The sequence below is a fragment of the Eublepharis macularius genome, chromosome 5, assembly GCF_028583425.1.
Source record: "Eublepharis macularius isolate TG4126 chromosome 5, MPM_Emac_v1.0, whole genome shotgun sequence".
Taxonomy (NCBI): domain Eukaryota; kingdom Metazoa; phylum Chordata; class Lepidosauria; order Squamata; family Eublepharidae; genus Eublepharis; species Eublepharis macularius.
The window spans coordinates 17,932,596-17,951,279 of NC_072794.1; the positions used below are offsets into that span (position 1 = coordinate 17,932,596).

Consider the following 18,684-nt stretch of genomic DNA (forward strand, 5'->3'; position numbering starts at 1 on the left):
AGGAGCTGTGAACTGAACCATGTGTTTTCTTGCTTCTGCATGTGTCAGTTTGCTTCTCCACTTCCCGGTTTATGATAACTGCCATTGCTTGTGACACCCATATCGGGCACACTATTTTTACGATGAACTGTAGTTTGGCTTTGAACCAGAAGTATTGAATTTTTAAGGCCCACTTTAGCAAACGAGGTTACCACAAACCAACAAGTGAAGAGTTAGCACAAGTGGGAAGGGGGCGTGCCGTATATTCTCAACTACTATTGGCTGTTAAGATTGCACTGTGGGCCGTATCATCTAAACTAGCCCTTAAATGGAAGGTTTCCTGTCTCCTCAGTTAGGGCTGTTTTGTATGCTTATAATAAAACCATCTATAAAATTCAGGCCACAGCTGAACCGTCTTTCTCTGTGTTTGTCTTCCCCTGCAGTGCCCAGCCTGCTCCAGCTTATACCCACCCACCCACGGTAGCAAGCTACACTGTCCAGCAGACACCAGGGGTGGACCACACTGTAGTGCCCACCTACGCTCCAGCTGTGCAGGCTGCCAGGCCCATGGCCTCAGCAGCATATGGGGGCTACCAGGCACATGCGACACAGGACTACGGCTATGGGGCACGGCAGCCGGAGCCAGCTCCTCAGCCTGCTGCAGCACAGAACTATCAGGTAACTAATTTCACCTTCTCGTGTTGGCGAGAAAACTAACATAATACAACCACATATCAGATGACCTTTTGTAAAATAGCTTGTTGATTTCTTCTGGTCACTGTGCAGTCATAATTTTCCGTATACCTGCAGTTTCCCCCAGTACATAGACTTTGTCAGTGGATGGGTCAGATTTGCAGCCTCTGAGACTAACACAAACCATCCACGTAGAGAAAAGGTTTTAAACTTTTTTTTATCCCATCCTTACTCCCGGTTGTTTAGGGCTGAGTGTGTGGTGCAGTTTGAAAACTCCATTGCCTGGAGGGAGAGGAATAGGGAGTCAGCTTGTGCTTCTGGTACAAATTATTCAGGAGGCTGACACAAGAGTAAAACTTTAATTGCGCTGAAAAGTGCATTGATGTGGTGAAGCTGCAGACCGTACAATACTGCAGTTGTCTGATATGGGTGCAGCTGGGGGCAAGGGGGGGCACTCATTCAGCCTCCTTGAGTCCCCTGTCAAATGAGGCTAACAATTCCTTAAAAGGAGAACTCATCCACTCTCTGTCTTAATCTGTAGCGAGCACCATTTGAAGTCTGCCTGTCGTATCTTCAGGCAAGTCTGTTGTGTGGGGGCCGTCAGCAGGAGGGGGCGAGGGCTGCATGACTTGGCTTGTACCCATGCATCTGGAAGTGAACATGGGATGATTGGAGATTTGGTCTGGGCTGGGAGGATTATGTCACATTCCCATTAGCCATTTTGGAAGACAAGATGTTGGTCTAGTTGGACCTTCCATCCAGCAGGCTGTCTCTCAGATTCTGTGCCATTCCATAAGCAGTTGCATGAAATGCTTTACAGAATCACAGAGTTGGAAGGGGCCATACAGACCATCTAGTTCAACTCCCTGCCCAATGCAGGATGAGCCTAAAGCATCCCTGACAAATATTCATCCAATCTCTTCTTGAAAACTGCCAGTGAAGGGGAGCTCACCGCCTCCCTAGGCAGCTGATTCCACCTTTGAACTACTCTGACTGAAAAAGTTTTTCCTAATATCCAGCTGGTACCTTTGTGCATGTAATTTAAGCCTGTTGCTTTGGGTCCTGTCCTCGGCTGCCAACTGGAACAGCTCCCTTCCCTCCTCCAAATGACAGCCTTTCAAATATTTAAAGAGAGCAATCATGTCCCCCCTCAACCTCCTCTTCTCCAAACTAAACATTCCCAAGGCCCTCAGCCTTTCCTCATAGGGCTCAGTCTCCAGACCCCTGATCATCCTTGTCGCTCTCCTCTGCACCCTCTCGATTTTGTCCACATCCTTTTTGAAGTGAGGCCTCCAGAACTGCACACAATACTCCAGGTGCGGCCTGACCAAGGCAGTATAGAAAGGGGCTGTGACCTCCTGCGATTTCGACGCTGTGGCCCCTTTGATACAACCCAAGATTGAATTAGCCTTTTTTGCCATTGCATCACACTGACTGCTCATATTTAGTTTACAGTCCACTCTTACCCCAAGATCTCTTTCACATACACTACTACCCAGAAGTGTATCCCCCATCCTATATTAGCCCAGATGTAATACTGTGCACTTACCTATGTTGAACTGCATCCTGTTCACAACTGCCCAGTTCTCCAGAGTATTCAGGTCTTGTTGAATTTTAACTCTGTCTTCTTGGGTGTTTGCCACTCCTCCCAATTTGGTATCATCAGCAGATTTAATGATTAGCCCGTTTACCCCTTCATTCAGATCATTGATAAAAATATTGAAAAGCACCGGGCCTAAAACAGAGCCCTGCGGCATCCCACTGGACATCTCCCTCCAATCTTTAACATTAATCATATTTGTTTAGGGGTCAGTTCCACTGATTTCAATGAAGGTCTCGAGAAATATCCCATCTCTGAAAATTTAACCAAGTTGACGTATGAAAATAGTTGTTTCTATCCCTCTGTAGTCCTACCTTAACTTGGGGGCTGTAGCCTGTTACCTGTTGTGAATAAACCACAGGCAGGGACTTTGTCTAACAGAAATGAATCTGACAGCTGTAGATCCTGTACCTGTGTATTTTTATCAGGCAAACTGGTTAATTCCAAATTGTTCTGTTGGGTTTTCTTTAAGCAGGACGGCTACAGTTACGGACGTTCCCCATCCGCAAGCAGCTACGAGACCAAACCCTATTACCAAGCAGTGGTCACGCAGTCCCAGCATCTGGCCACAGACTCATATTACCACTCAAGTGAGTTACCTGCAGATTCAAATGTGATGGTGGTTAAAATACAGAATGCTGAAGGCTTGCAGGAGCTTTGGGTAAGTGGAACCTCCACCCACAGACAGGCTTCCGGGAAGAGGCAGGAAATGGAGTTGATGCTGTGAAGAGAGGCTCTTCCAGAAGCACTGAAGATTCCCTGAGCCAGCTTTTCAGTCCTTGGAAGGTTGCTAGGGATCGCTGGAGGGTTGCTAGGGATCGCTGGATGATTTCCTGGTTGGCATAACCATTGCGGCTTTCCCAGGAGACAAGGAATTGTCTTGTAAGATTAGCTGTGTTAGTCTGTTGCACCTGAAATAACAGGAGTTTTGTGGGACCCTTGAAGATAAATAAACTTCTTTGTCTTTAAGATGCTACAAGACTCCTGCTTATTTTCCCAGAGAATGGCTGTGAGCTCTTCTAGAGATCTGAACTCTGATTGCCAAGAGGCTCTCCTTACTTGGGAGCCACAGCAGTTAAAAAGGCTTGCCAGCTGACTCCCATGTAAGGCTCATCTCTGTCCTTAGGCAGTTGGGCTGGCAGTTTTTGCTCTTGCGGCCCCGATCAGGAGCCTATGTGGAAGAACTTGGGGAAAGCAGAGCAACGGGGGTTGGCCCCCAGCAATGACTTCATCCACGAATATAGTTTGTTATCTGTGGCTGTTGGTGGTAGTTGTGTTGGTTCTGCACATCGACATTTTTTAATCCCCGGAAGGCCTCTTGCAATGATGCGTTCTGCAGAAAACAGTCAAAGGTGGGTGTGTTCTGTTGTCATGGGAACAATCTAACGGCAACAGTGGATGTGGGAAGTACGCAGAAGGTTCCCACAGCTTTAGAAAGGACCAGTGACTGTCACTTGCCTTCCGTCTTTTACAATCTCTGCATATGTTGAGCTGTCCAGTGAATCTAGGGCATGTGGTCAGATTTGTCTCTGATTATTTGTACATGTGGCTCAGTCCTGCCTCCGTGTGTACAGACAGGCGAGGAGCTGTGTTTTGGAGGTAATCTGTGTGCCATGTGAATCAGACTAGTGGTCCATCTAGATTAGCATCCTGTTTCACACATAGCGGCCAACCAGTAGCCTTGGAGGATGCCATAGAGGCTACAGCAGTCCCTCTGATACTGCCTCCTAGAGCTGGTATTCAGTGGTTGACTGCCTCTGAATATGGATGTTACCTTTACTCATTGTGTCTGATAAACCCATCCTTCATGATTTGATGCCCTTTTAAAGTTATCTCCGCTTGTAGCCATCATTATGTCCCCTAGCGGTGAATTCCACAATTTAATTTAATCTAATCTAAAGGACCATCTTTTTCCATATATGTTTGTGCACCAACTGCGATACTCAAGCTGCCACCTACTGGTTGTTCCTCTGTTTAAGGTAGCCTGCCTGGCATCAGCCAAAGCCTGTGCCTTTTCTAGTGTAGCTCCCACTCTTGGGAATGGGCTTTTTGAGGAGGTGGAGGAGAGTTATCCGTACACATTTTAAGGAAGTGCCACAAGACTGGTTTATTTTCTGTGGCTTTTGATGTAATGTGGACCGCAAGCATTTTCTCTTGGGCGGGGGCGGGCGGGGGGAGAGCTTTATTTTATTCAGTGTGCTTTTCATTGTAATTTGTAAGCTACCTTGGTCCACGAGGGAAGTTAGGGTATAAGTATTTGAACTTAATTAACTCATTTAGTGAACGTAAACACCTTGCAGGTAGAATGCCCCAGGTTCAGCCCTGCGCCTTTCTGGTTAAAGAGTCTGTGTAAGTTAGGGTTGCCAGTCTCCAGGTGGGGCCTGGAGATCTCCCAGAATTACAGCTGGTCTCCAGCCGACAGGCATCAGTTCCCCTGGAGAAAATGGCAGATTTGGATGGTGGACTCTATGGCATTATACCCTGCTGAGGGCTCTTCCCTCCCCAAACCCTGCCCTCTCTAGGCATCATCCCCAAATCTCCAGGTATTTCCCAAGCATAAGTTGGCAACCCTAGGGGAAGTGAGTGTGTGACCTGCCTTCCAAGCCTGCTCTCTGCAACTCATCTGTGTTTCCTCCCTGCTTTGGAGAGCTATGTGGGGTTTTTTTTGGTGACCTGGCAAGTACAGCACTGCCAGCTGCTTGTGGGGAAAGGGATGTAGTGCTACGTGAGTAAAATGCTATGTAAGCCCCACCTACCTCACAGGGTGATTGTTGTGGGCATAATAACAACATACTTTGTAAATCTCTCTGAGTAGGTATTCAGTTGTCCTGAAGGGCGCTATATAAATTGAATGTTGTTGTTATTATCATGCCTCCCCCTGCCCAGCATTTCCCCTTTGAATGTGTGGTTGGTCCACTTGGGTTTTCTGTGCTTAAAGGCAGTCACGTTCGTGCTGCTTGCAACTTTCCAGCACTGTCCTCTGTCCACTTCAGTGTCTCTGCGCCCGAAGTGACGTTTCTCTGTACTTCTTATAGACTCTCAGAGCAGCTACAGCCAGCCTACCACAGTGTATGGCCAAAGCCAGCCCCAGAGGCAGGTGACTCCAATTAAGCCGGTGCAGACTGTGAATGCTCCATCGTCCGCCTACAGCACATACCCAACAGCGACAACAGGTCAGCAGAATGCTGCCTCTGTCTCCTCCATCCAGTCGTACACCCCTTCCTCCTCTTCATACACCTCTTCCTCGTACAACTCCTCTCCTGCTTCTTACTCGGGTAAGGGCCTCTCTCTCCTTAACCTGCTTTAGTTGGAAAGAGGAGGCCCATGTAAACGGGAGCGGTGCATTTTCTCTATTGCTCCAGGGTCAAACTACTCCAACTACGACGCAGCCGCTGCGTACACGGTGGCCAACACTTCTTACTACCAGCCCACCCAACAGCCTCTCGTGCAGCCCCTGCAGCAGCTGCCTCCACAACAGCAGCCCCCTCCGACGCAGCCACCGAAGCCTGTGCAGAGCTCCATGTGGGGCAGTGGTGGTGGTGGCAACACTGCTCCAAGTGGCAGCTACAACAAGAAGCCATCGTTTCCTCCCAAGCTGCTGAAGCCCAAAGGGCCTCCCAAACAGCCTCAGCTTCACTACTGTGAGATATGCAAGATCAGCTGTGCTGGTCCCCAGGTGAGTTGTTTTGACAGGCTGCTCACCATTGGGGCCCCTTTGTCTAAACTGCCTTTTTGAATGCCCTGGGGAGAGGCCAGGACTTCCCGGCTGGTAGTAGGTGATGTGAAAGTCCCGATACCCTAGAGAGCCACTGCTATGCTGAATAGACAATACTAACCTTGATGGGCTGATGGCAGCTTCATATGTTCAGCTTGCATCTCCAGGGTGTTTCTGGATCTCACGCAGCCCCCAGATGCTCATATTGCACCTCTGGCCAGGAGTGTCTTTCAGCAACTTTCGCTTGTGTCCCAGCTGCACCCTTTTCTATCTAATTGCATTTTTTAATCCTGCCTTTCCTCCAAGGAGCTCAGGAAATGCATAGTCCTCCTCTCCCCATTTTATCTTCTTTTCCGCATGGTGGTTGTGGTTAGACTGGGTGTCCTGTGATTGGGCCAAGGCCACCAATAGGCCTTAGTGGCCTAATAGGGATTTGAACCTCTGCCAAGTCCTGGTCTGACCCTCTAACTATCACAGCAGTCCGGCTGACAATAACTGTCCCCATATCTGAAAGGAATACAGTTCCTGCCAGCCCCCTTTTTCCTGCTGGGAGTTCTGAATGGAGCGTTCAAAATATGACCCCCCCCTTGTTATTTTTTAGTCAAGTTGTTTCTTTTTGCTCTGGTAGACTTATCGGGAGCATTTAGAAGGACAGAAGCACAAAAAGAAGGAGGTGGCATTGAAGACGGGGAACCAAGCCGGTGGTGGCCCTCGTGGGGTCCAGACCCAGCTCTATTGTGAGCTTTGCGATGTGTCCTGCACCGGAGCAGATGCTTACGCGGCCCACATCCGAGGAGCCAAGCACCAGAAGGTAAGGGTTGTCAGGCAGTGATGGCAGACGGTAGAATCCAGAGCCAAAAATCTGACTGGAGGGTTTCTCCAGAAGGTTTTGAAAAGGCTGCAGCATCGGCCAGGCTTACTTTCAGACTTAGCCCAGATTGGCCATTTCTGACTTCCCAGCACAAATGTATCAACACTTTAAACAGATAAAAGTCTTTATGTTTGTGGGGTAGAAGATGCGGAACTCCAATATCGTGTGGATAAGCTTTCATCTTTAAAACAATCCAAGGCTTGAGCTGAGTTTTACTTTTCTTTCATCTTAATCATCCCCTGTTGGAATGCCCACACAAACACATACCCCTTGGGCATTGCATTAAGAAATGGAGGATTCTGAAGCACAAATGGGGATCATTGTTCCTAGAACCCAGCCCTTTTAAGAAATGTCCACCACCCAAATCTCCAGGGTTTGACTGGTTTCCTGAAAAAGTGTCTCTTCTTTCTCCCTCTGTGGACTCCCATACTCCTGGCACCTCTGAAACAGGTCATCAAGGATCTTTTTCTATTTCCAACCCACTCTTCATCCAAGTGTCTCTTGAAGCCAGTATGGTGTAGGAGCTAGAGTGATGGATTAGTATCTGGGTTACCCAGGTCTGATTTCCTGCTCTGCCATGGAAGCTGGCTTGATGACCTTGGGCCAGTCACATACGCTCAGCCTAACCTACCTCGCAGGGTTGTTGTGAGGGGGAAAATGGAGGCGTGGAGAATGATATCAGTTGCCTTGAGACCCCATTAGGGAGGAAGGTGGAGTATAAATGAAGTAAAAATAAAATAAAAGCCTCTCCTTAATCAAGCAGTCTGTTCCCTGCTCCCAAGTTTAGAAATGTATTCATTTATTAAAGTAAATCCTGCCTTTCTCTTGTGGCTCATGACAACTTACACTTCAATTCTAAAAAAAAAAAAAATAATACAATGAAACCCCAGTAGCCAGTTCTCTTCCAAACTCTTGCAGCTCAAATGCCATGAACATGCTGGTAGGTAAGAAGACCTACCCTGTGCAATGGCTCGCACGTAGACCATTTTATCAAGAAGATGGGAGTCTGCAACATTTGTAACCCAGTGTACCCCCACCTGGATTATGGTTGGTCCTGTGTGTCGACCGATGCACTGAACTGCACTGTTTGCACTCCATCTGTGCTGTGGCTCTCTGGTAGGCAGACACTGCACATGTGACAGCCATGAGCTCTGGTTAAATGAGACCTTGGGCACCTACAACGTCACAAAGGGACGCTTCCCTGCCCTCCAGCATCACATTTAAGTCTTGCAAAAAAACCCCATGCACATGGAAGGGGAATGGAGAAAGTCTGATATGACACTGTCCAACAGACATGAACGTTGAGATCCAGGTAGGGCCAGGCTGACTGCTTGGACGGAGATGGCACAGTTCTCTTGCAGTTCTTGGGCAGTGTCACATTCAAATCAGGTCTGCAATTGCAGGAGTCAGATGGACATACTGGCCTGTGTCACCCTCCTCTGGACTTTGGCAGAGGCCAGTACTTCCTTCTTCTGACTACTGCAATTGCAAACCTATTTCAATATGACTCTGGCTGAGACCCAAACTCTACCGTGGTAATGTGCTTGCTCAATATCTCATTTAACCTGGTCTACCACCTGCATAAAGCAGCTTTGCGCAAGGAGATGCCCATTTCATACAAGATGCTGTGCAAGTGCAAAACACCTTAGCCCCGCCTTCTCGTCTCAGCCAGTGTCAGGTTTTAAATTAAATCAAAGGGCCTGTCCCACACCATGTCTTTTCTCCAGGGTAATTCTACCAGTGTTTTCCAGGTTGTCAAGCTGCACACAAAATTGGGTAAGCCCATCCCTTCCATTGAGCCTGTGGTGGTCAACTCCTCATTGGGACCTGCCAATGGCTCAGCCAGCAAGCAAAATCTACATGCTGCCGTGCCAGCCAAGCAAGCTTCGGGGATAACAAACAGCGTACTTGGCTTGAACAAAGAGATTCCAGCAAAGAAACCTGTCATTGCAACCAAGTTGACGTTTACAGGTATGAACTCCAGAAGGGAAGCTGGTTTAGTCTGGAGCATTTTGATAATATACAGAGACAGCAAACCCCTGAATAGCAGCACTAGGAGGCAGAATAATTTCTTGGCCTCTATGCCCTGTTTGTTTGACCATCCAGGGTAATTAGTTTGGTCACTATGTGAAACAGGTTGCAGGAACAGATAGACCATGGGCCTGATCTACCTGAGTGTATGTTCTTAATTCCAAAAGGTAGCTTAGACTTCATTTTAAAAGGAAAAAAAATCTATACCAAAATACAATCCAAGTTAAACCCAACAACTGCTGAATATAATTTGAAAAATTCAGCAGCAGTCTTAATATATAAAAGAGTAAGCGTGTTCCAGACAACTCACTTCCTACCCTGATGCACCACCAGAGGGTGCTGCTGTGGAGGAAGCCCAGGTGAAGCAGCTAGTCCCTCCAGAGAGAGTGCCACTTGGGCGTGGAGCAGGTGGCAATGTGCACCCCCTTCGTCCAGCTAGAATCAAAAGCAGAGCAGGTGGCAATGCCTGCCCCCCCCTTCACCCAGCTGAGATCATGAGCAAAGCAGGTGGCAAAGCCTGCCCCGCGCCTTCACCCAGCTGGGATCAGAAGCAAAGCAGGTGACAATGTCCACCCCGCGCCTTCACTCAGCTGGGATCAGAAACAGAGCAGGTTGCATTGCCCGCCCCCTGCCTTTACCCAGCTGGGATCAGGAGTGAAGCAGGCAGCAATGCCTGCCTCCCTTCACCTTGACAGAGTCAGGCACAGAGCAGGAGGCAATTCCCGCCTCCCCCTTTCACCCACTTGGGATCAGGAAGTGAGCAGGTGGCAGTGCCCAGCTGCCCGCCATCCCCAGCTGGGATCAGGAGCAGAGCAGGTCGCAATGTACACCCCCCCCCCTTCACCAGGCTGGAATCAGACGCGGAGCAGGAGGCAATGTCTGCTCCCCTTCACCCAGCCACGATCAGGAGCGGAGCAGGTGGCAGTGCCCAGCTGCCTGCCATCCCCAGCTGGGATCAGTCACAGAGGAGGAGTCAGTGCCCGCCTGCCTGTCCTCCCCTTTCTAGAGCTCATTGTATTTTTTCCCACAACAAGCTTCGTTACTAGTTCAGCAAAATTGCTTCAACAACAACTTTGGCAGAAAGAGGCCTTGCTAGGGTTGCCAGGCCTTACCCTCTGGGTGGGAGGCAGGAGACCTGGCACTCACCTTTCTCGATGTCTTCATGTGCAAAGTGCGGGTGCGCTCCCTGGCTGTATGATGATGTCACTTCCAGGAAGTGATGTCATCATTTAGGCCTCGTGTCACCCCTGGGAGAGCTCCTACACTCTGCAGTGGGCTAATTTTGGCCCATTTGGGGCTGAAATCGGCCCACTGCAGAGTGCAGGAGCACGCCATGCCACCCGGGAGCATATCCTGGGAGGTTCGTCTCCCTGCCTTTTCCCCTGCCAGCCAGGTAAATGGGGGTGGAGGGTTGGTGGGGGACTGGCAACCCTACACCTTGCCTTGACTTCAGAAGGACAAATGGGAGGGGGGCACATTGCCAAATCACCTTGAGGGAGACCCTGAAGTAATGCTAGAAAATCCTAGCTTCCCCAGCCCAAAGAATCTTGGGTTGCAGGTATTAGAAAAACCTTTCTGTGCCTGAGATTCTGGAGAGCCACTGCCAGTCAAAGTAGGCATAACTGAGGTAGATGAACCAGTGGTCTCTTCAGTACAAGCACATGTCATGTGTTCAAGGTGCTACAATAAGGTCTACTACTACTCTGCTTCACTTCTAAAATAACATTGGTGGTTGGGCTGTATCGGTGAGTTAATTCTCCTGTTTGAGGTGGGGGGACCAGTAATTGGGTTCAGCTCAGTGGAAGAGCACGTGCTTTGCACTCACAAGATGTTCTGCTGACTACCCATCATCTGCTCACTGCCTGAGACCCTGGCGAGGTGCTTCTAAACAGACAGATCTGGGCCAGTGGTCTGACTCACTATAAGGTAGCTTCATAATTATTTTAAGAAGGCAAACTGAAGCTTCCTGGAATTAGAACTGGGGACCCATTGGGTGCAGAGCATCTACTCTCCCCACTGAGCTGAGAGCCCCTCCATTGATTCACTGGTAAAGCTCCCCCTCTTCAGAGCAGGTGATGAGTACTTTGAACACAGTTGGGTAAACAGACCCAAAGGAATCACAAGATCACTTGCTTGTCCTGGGGCCACTAGGATTGGCCAGGTAAAGGATGGAGTCCAAAACATGCCAGCAAAGAGTCGTTCACAGCCCCACTTGGAGCACCTGGGCCAGACAACTCATTCTGGCTTTGGTAGGCTCTTGAGAGACTGTACACATGTGGGATGATGTAGACGAGTGGGCGGTTTTTGCATACGTCTCTGTGTAAAAGCTCTGAAAACAAAATTTAAGACGTGGGTGAAAGGAGGCGATTCCACGCTTACCTGCTTCTGCTGTCTCTTTTTACTGAACAGACAGGCTCAGTTTAAGACAAGATGAGTGGGTATCTCAGCCATCAGGGAAGGAAGGCTCCTTCCTGAACCACCACCACCCCTCCCCAATGATCCTGTCTCTTTCATTCAGGAACCAGCAAGCTGCAGGCGCCCAGCGTGAAACAAGAGGTGGCCGCAAAAGGGTCGTCTCCCAAAGTGGGGCTTCCAGTGGAACAGCTCCCGCTCGATGGGAGCGGTCCAGGAGAACTGCTTGATGTGCATCCTGTAGGCTATGATTACGTGGAAGAGGTAAGGCTGGGTCAGTCCTGCCTTGTTAGAATCAGACCAGTTGTAGTCTGATCTTTGTTATTTTAATCAACCATGACCTTCAGAGAGAGGGATCTGTCCCTCAGGAGTGAGTTAGAACTGAAGTTCTGCGTTTAACTAATCCAAAATCTCTTCCTGTCCTCAGCTGTCCCACCATCACTAGGGTGACTTAACTGAATGGCACAGCAGTTGAAGGACAGCAGTTGTAGTAGCTACAAATGGACCTGGGGAGTGGGTATTGTCGGGATGCCAGGCATATTCTCAACAAGCCCCTTCACTGCATGAGTATATGGTCTTTATTAATAAATTGCCAGTTCATTCCTCTGCGATGTTCTTGACAGGAATGGTGATTACATACAGATATCAGGCCGATAGACTTCACCCCCTCCCCCCTTTCTCCTAGCTAACCCAGCAGAGAACCAGACAAGCAGAAAGATAAGCTATGTTATTTATGTAGATTCAAGTGTTTCTCAAGGCCAGAGATTCTCAGGGAGAGCAGCTCTCCCGGGAAGAGAGATTAAGCAGAACAAACAATTCCTCATTTCCTCAGCCACAGCATCAAGGCAGACAGGTGATCCTAACACCTGACAGTTATAAACTGAGTGAGTCAGAATGGCAGCCAAAATGCTTAAAAATAATAATATTTGATTTATATACCGCCCTTCAGGATGACTTAACACCCACTCAGACCATGTTGTTATTATCCCCACAACAGCAATCACCCTGTGAGGTGGGTGGAGCTGAGAGAGCTCCTAGAAGTTGTAACTGACCCAAGGTCACCCAGCTGGCTTCAAGCGGAGGAGTGGGGAATCAAACCCGGTTCTCCAGATGAGAGTCTCGCACTCTTAACCGCTACACCAAACTGGCTTGACTTAGAATTTTTGTTTTTAAAAGTATCCTTTAAGATCTTTCATAATCAGTTTCAGTGAGAGAAAAAGTACCAAAAAAAAAAGTTTTACATCTAGGGGTATATTGTTCTGCTTACCTCTCTGCTTTCTCTCCTGGGCTTAGGCTTTTAAGAGCATTTTTTGGTGTTCAATGTTGTGCGTCACTTAACAGTTTTAAGTCCTTTATAAATAAAGCTAGAGGCGAAGACAGTTTCTGTCTTTCTGGAGCCCTGGTAGGATGAGGCTTTGTGGTACTTGGTTCCTGTTGTGGGCATGCTATGCTCCTTCTGGCTACCCATCTGTTTTGAGGCACAGCTCAGTTTAGGGCCCTGAATGGCTTGGGGCCATGGCTCCTGAAGGACCATCTCCTTAACTGGAGGACTGAACAGTATAGGAAATCTGCCCTCCAAGCACTGCGCTCTCGGCCTCCACCTGTAGAGGTGAAGCAGGTAATGACTAGGGGCAGGGTGCTTCCATTGGTAGCACCTTGCCTTCCCCTTTGAGGCTCACCTGGTGACTGCCTTACTCTCCTTTAGGCACCAGGCAAAAACATTTATTTTTACCCAGATTTTTAACTAAGGCAGGGGTCCCAGTGTTGTGCCCATGCGTGCCATGGTGCCTGCCAACATCTTTCCTAGCCGCATCCACTTTAGAAAGGGTCAGCTGGGGCTTTTACCCAGCAGAGCATCTAATTGGCTATTGGAGATCTGATTGGCTGTGCTGGTTTTATTATTATTATTATTATTTATTATATTTTTGTCCCGCCCTCCCTGCTCAGGGCAGGTCACAACAGAAGATAAAATATACAAGATAAAATCGCAATCAATTAACACAGCTTTCTAATAAAACACCTGCTCGCTGTATAAAAACCATAAAGCATCTGACGGAGGTGGAGGTGCAGCTTACCATGTATTCTTATAAAAGTGTGGATCTTTGTCTTCTCTGATGAATGGTTTTAACTAGGAAGAACACTTCATTGGAAGCCTTTACTGCTGATATGAACGTAATATGAACAGAGAAGCTCTCATTATTTCTAGAGCAGAAGTACCGTGTGAGCAACCCCAACAGTTCCTGTATTCCTACTGGGCCTCCTGCAAAAACAGCAGCTCAAGTTGCAACATTCAAAATAGCACCCTTTTACTTGGTCATTCCAGTACTTTCCCGCTATTCATCCTTATCCAGTCATGCTTCTGTAATACAGTAGATTCTCGCCATTCACAGCTTCACTTGTTCAAAGTTAGCCTGATCATGTGCTGCAACTAGCCCTTAGTACATGACCATTCCATGTGGTGGAATAGGGAAAATGGCCATGCGCATACCGGCCCTTCCTTCGGCTTCCATGTGATTGCCATATCTTCAGTACTATACTTATGCTTGGAGGTAGTATGCTTTGGCAGCAGCTGCTATCACAACACTGAAGATGTATGCAACAAAACATTTTAAAACAATGTTCATTTTAAAAGGCATCTTGTTACATAGAACTTCTGCCTAAAACATTGGAGAGGGATATGCATTGCATAATCTCTCTTCTGATGTTTTGCAGTGGACTCCACTTTCTGCAGCAGCCACTATGTAGTTGCACCTACCACTCTGTGTGCAACCCACCACTGAGTTCAGTCCTCCAGTTAAGGAGATTGTCCTTCAGGAACTGTGGCCCCAAGCTCATACGTACCCCGGAGAATGCTTAGATCAGCAGGAAAACATTTACTAGTAGTCCCTGGCCCCAGGGAGGCTCAGCTGGCTGGCCTCGAACAGGGCCAGGGCCTTTTTAGTCCTGGCCCCAACCTGGTGCAACTCTCTGTCGGAGGATACCTGGGCCCTCCAAGACCTTATATCTTTTTGGCGGGCCTGTAAGACAGAGATGTTCCACCAGGCATATGGCTGAGGCCAGCCTAAGGTTCCTTTGGGAATGCCTCCTGACCGGTCTCCTGCTGGGGGGGGGGGGGCTCCATAACATCAATTGTACCCCTTCACCCCTCTTGTTTATACTATGTTGGGAAGAGTGGAGGAGGCTGCCATCTGGGGTTTGACGGTACATATTGATGATTCTGATTTTAATGTATTTAAATGTTTTATTTTTGTATTATTTTGTTGTTGTAACCTACCCTGAGCCTGCTTGTGGGGAGGGTGAGCTAGAAAACAAATAAATAATAATAATAGTATTCCAAAGGTGCCCGCAGGCTTTTGAAGGCTGGAGATCTGTGACCTAAGAGGTTTTATCTCTTTATGGTCTGCTTCTAGTTTGAGTTCTATTTTATGGACCTCTTTGTCGCTTATTTTAATGATTTGTTTGGGTTTTTAGATTAATGTATGATGGTGTGTTATGGTATTTCTACCATTTATGGTTTATTTCTAAGCTGCCTCAAGCAGGGTTCTGGAGAGGTGGCATAAAAATTCCTTAAAGAAATAGATCCAGAGGAGTTAGCCGTGTTAGTCTGTAGTAGCAAAATCAAAAAGAGTCCAGTAGCACCTTTAAGACTAACCAATTTTATTTTATTGTAGCATAAGCTTTCGAGAATCAAGTTCTCTTCATCAGATGCCTGATCCGAATTGGTCAAATACAGAAGAGGAGGGGAGGGGAAAGAAGGGGACATATATCACAAGAGGACAGGATGCAATTAGTGTGAAGGCAATCAAAACATTCCTTTGCTTGTAAATGTAAACATCTCCTGACTCCACACCAAAAGGAGATGTTTACATTTACAAGCAAAGGAATGTTTTGATTGCCTTCACACTAATTGCATCCTGTCCTCTTGTGATATATGTCCCCTTCTTTCCCCTCCCCTCCTCTTCTGTATTTGACCAGTTCGGATCAGGCATCTGATGAAGAGAACTTGATTCTCGAAAGCTTATGCTACAATAAAATAAAATTGGTTAGTCTTAAAGGTGCTACTGGACTCTTTTTGATCTTAAAGAAATAAACTCTGACACTTACCAGAGCAGAGATTCCCTGCCTCTGTCGGGACCATGGGTAGCCAACGATGCTTCCTCCACCTTCCAGGTGCACAACGAAGAAGGGAAGATGATCCGTTTCCACTGCAAGCTTTGTGAGTGCAGCTTCAACGACCCCAATGCCAAGGACATGCACCTGAAGGGACGGCGGCACAGGATCCAGTACAAGGTACCACCCTGTGGCCTTGTCCTACTGGCCAGGCAACTGCTTGTATGCAGTTATAGTGTAGAGTGTCACTAAAGGGCAATGGAGTGAATCTGATCTGCAGTCACAGCACGTGGCCTTGGTGCATGAACCAGGTTTCCCCAACCTCTATTCCTGAGGGCTGATAACAAGCACTCCAGACCCCTTAGGCAGAAGGAAAGCACCTGTCCATTTTAATGTGTGAGGCTTTTCAGCCTCTGGGTTCTCTGAGGTTGTATCCACGTGCAACTTGTGGATCCAGACACAAGCTTAAATAAAATATCTTTAGTTTTTTTAAGTACAGAGTATTGCTGAGTATAAAGCACTTGAGTTCAGGCAGTAGATACGAAAACAAATAAACCTTTCTATTGCTAGGCTAAAATCTGCCTGTCTAAAAACACATAGCTTGCTACCTATGCTTCTCTGGTTAACTTCTTAGCTGGTAGTTTCTCACCCATTTGTTAAGTAAAGGAGTCCATTTCCGTGCCATGCAGCTCGAGGCATACTGAGATGACAGAAGGCATGGAACCAGTAGCTTCTCTTTCACATGATGGGAGAAGGGTGATTTGGGAAGCCATCTTTTCAGGACACCTGACATCACCAACTAACAGCCAATCAGGGATCACTTTAATTGGCATTGCTAGCCATGTGGAACTGGGGAGTGAAGATAGTGGCGGTGAGAACCAGCCTCCCAAGGTCGAATCACCTGGGAACCGTGACTGGCTCACATGTGTTAGAATGAGCCAAGTCAGCACATTTTTTCTAGCTAGGTCAGAAACTGGGCCTGCACTGACTTACAACACTGAACCAAAGTCCAGTCACTTTTGACAAAAGCTAGGCCTTTACTGGCAATTCTTTACCCTTGGGTCGTATGAAAATGTGAAGCCACTGTACACGGAGTCAATCAGTCCATCTTGCCCAGTATTGTGTCCTCTGGCAGAATCTCTCAAGGCTGTCAGGGAGAGGAGAGGCTTTCCTAACACTTGGTAGATCCTGTCACATGACATTCTATAGGGGACTGGACCTGGGACCTTCTGCGCATGAAGCAGGTGCTTTGCCCCTCTCTCACTTTGAGCCATGTCGATGTATGGTGCTGTACCATTGAATCACACTCATGGGTCCCACCCACCTTAGCCTTGTCTCCTCTGAATGCACCAGTCTCGGGCAGGGAAGGGTCTTTCCTAAGCCCCAAGATAATTGTCCCAGAGACCTTTGGCCCATAAGGAAAGGACTCTTCATCTCCCCTTCCTTTGAGCCTAATTTATTTCATTTGGGTAGAATTTATTTCTTTATGTGGTGGTGGTTGTTTTTTTTCCTGCAGAGGGAGCCAGAACGGCTGACAAAAAGGATCCAAATTACAAAAAAACCCAAAAGATAAGCCTGGGTCTAGCAAGCTGATCTTCACAGGTCCCAGGCTAAGAGCCAAGACCCCTTTGCCCCAAAGGACTCTTGCCTGTCTGCAGAAAGGGCAGGAAGTGGGGAGTCAGCTACAGTACGCCACCAGGACCTTCCTCCATTCACTCCATTCAGCAAGTCTGCATTGTTCCTTTGAAGTGTTATTTTAAACAAGTGCTTACAAATCCAGGTGGAGAGTTCAAAGCAGTAGTGGCAAGGGGGATAGGGCAAATCTCATCTCACCGTAGAAACCAATTTGCCAACGTGGGCTTTTGCCCAGCATTTGTTTAGACTGCACTACACCATGTGGCCGGCACAGGGTGGCCATAGTTGCCGTTGGAGACATTAGGTGATCAACTGGTGTGCTCGAACCTGTACAATTCCCTGCCCCGCCCCCCCTTACACACACACCACTGCTGTTCCCAGGGTTGCTCTGCAGGGCTCTCTCCCCAGTGTTTTGTGCCTTAATTTCTGTCTTGCAGAAGAAGGTCAACCCTGACCTCCCGGTGGAGATCAAACCCAGCAACCGACTCCGGAAGCTGCATGAGGAGAAGCTGTTGAAGAAGCAGCAGTTGAGAGCCCTGGTGAAGAGGCGCCGAGAAGAACAGCAGCGCTGGCACCTGGAGATGAGGCAAGTCATCCTCCTCCCTCTGCAGATCAGTGCATGGAACCATGGGGGCAGAGGGGGGAAATGCGGACTGCCGGGTCCAGACTGCTCTTTAGCATCAGGGCTGACAGCCAGCTTGAGTCAGACGGCACACTAGCCCACGGCTAAGGAAGTGTAATGTGGTCTGGCAAAGAGGAACCCCAAGATGCAAACACACCAGAGTTTGAAGAGGGTTGCAAGCCACAATTTGCACTGGTGGTGGTATCTCATGCCTGATCTCAACACAGTTCTGGATGGGGCACAAAATTCCCCTTTGAGGACGTTGCCCAGGCATGGCACTTTGTTTCAGACAGTGCTGCCCTCTGTTCAAAGCAGCTGTGCAGGTGAGAACCTTTAACGGGGATTGAACTTGAGACCTTTTGCTTGCAAATTGGGTACAGTACCAAAGCCCACAACCTTTCTTCTGATTGTCAGTTTTCCTTTCGTTTTCAAATTCTGTGTATTGTTTTTAAAATCAAAACAGTACAAATAACTTTTTACAAGTATCTATAAGCACATGTTACATTCAATATACATGTTCCAAATCACAGTTTTATACATTCAAGGATAGCATATATATATACAACTCACATTTGGTCATATAGCAATTATTTAGATCTTACTGTATTGAGTATCTGTCCTGTTGTGTTCTGTGTTACATGAGCATGTGAAAGTCAGGTTTCCTTTACACTTTTTGGTAACCCTAAGAGCTAGGAACATGGTGCTGCCTACTTTCATGGACAAGATGAGCAAACCAGCAACTCTGCATTGGTAGTCACGTTCTGCCACTGGTGCCACAGTTGTGGGCTGCCTCTGTAGAAGGGAGTCTTTGCTTCCTGTAAACTTTAGCTCAGGCTGGGGTGAGCATCCAGGATCCCTGGCTCTTTTACTTGTTGCCAGTTTCCTGCTGGAATTCTTTGGTGTCAAAGTGTACAAAAATGTAGGTTAAAGGAGCTGGGTGAAGAAATCCGGTGGACAATAGCTTACACTTGTCCCATGAATACATGTAGACTGCCTTGTGGGGGAAAGGGGGAAGA

At 47.8% G+C, this 18,684-nt stretch overlaps 1 protein-coding gene across 4 annotated transcripts in view; it reads left to right on the plus strand.

The window, feature by feature from the left end:
- LOC129330204 (zinc finger RNA-binding protein-like) overlaps nt 1-18,684 on the plus strand; it is a 38,549-nt gene that overhangs the window by 8,463 nt on the left and 11,402 nt on the right. For 2 of the 4 annotated variants that reach the window (XM_054980205.1, XM_054980201.1), the window contains exons 2-10: nt 423-657; nt 2,745-2,862; nt 5,308-5,547; nt 5,635-5,948; nt 6,616-6,798; nt 8,610-8,829; nt 11,408-11,565; nt 15,472-15,591; nt 17,484-17,632. In XM_054980205.1, the coding sequence (XP_054836180.1) occupies nt 423-657; nt 2,745-2,862; nt 5,308-5,547; nt 5,635-5,948; nt 6,616-6,798; nt 8,610-8,829; nt 11,408-11,565; nt 15,472-15,591; nt 17,484-17,632 (1,737 nt within the window). The remainder of the gene's footprint in view (nt 1-422; nt 658-2,744; nt 2,863-5,307; nt 5,548-5,634; nt 5,949-6,615; nt 6,799-8,609; nt 8,830-11,407; nt 11,566-15,471; nt 15,592-17,483; nt 17,633-18,684) is intronic. The other 2 variants (XM_054980203.1, XM_054980202.1) reach the window with 2 other exon arrangements.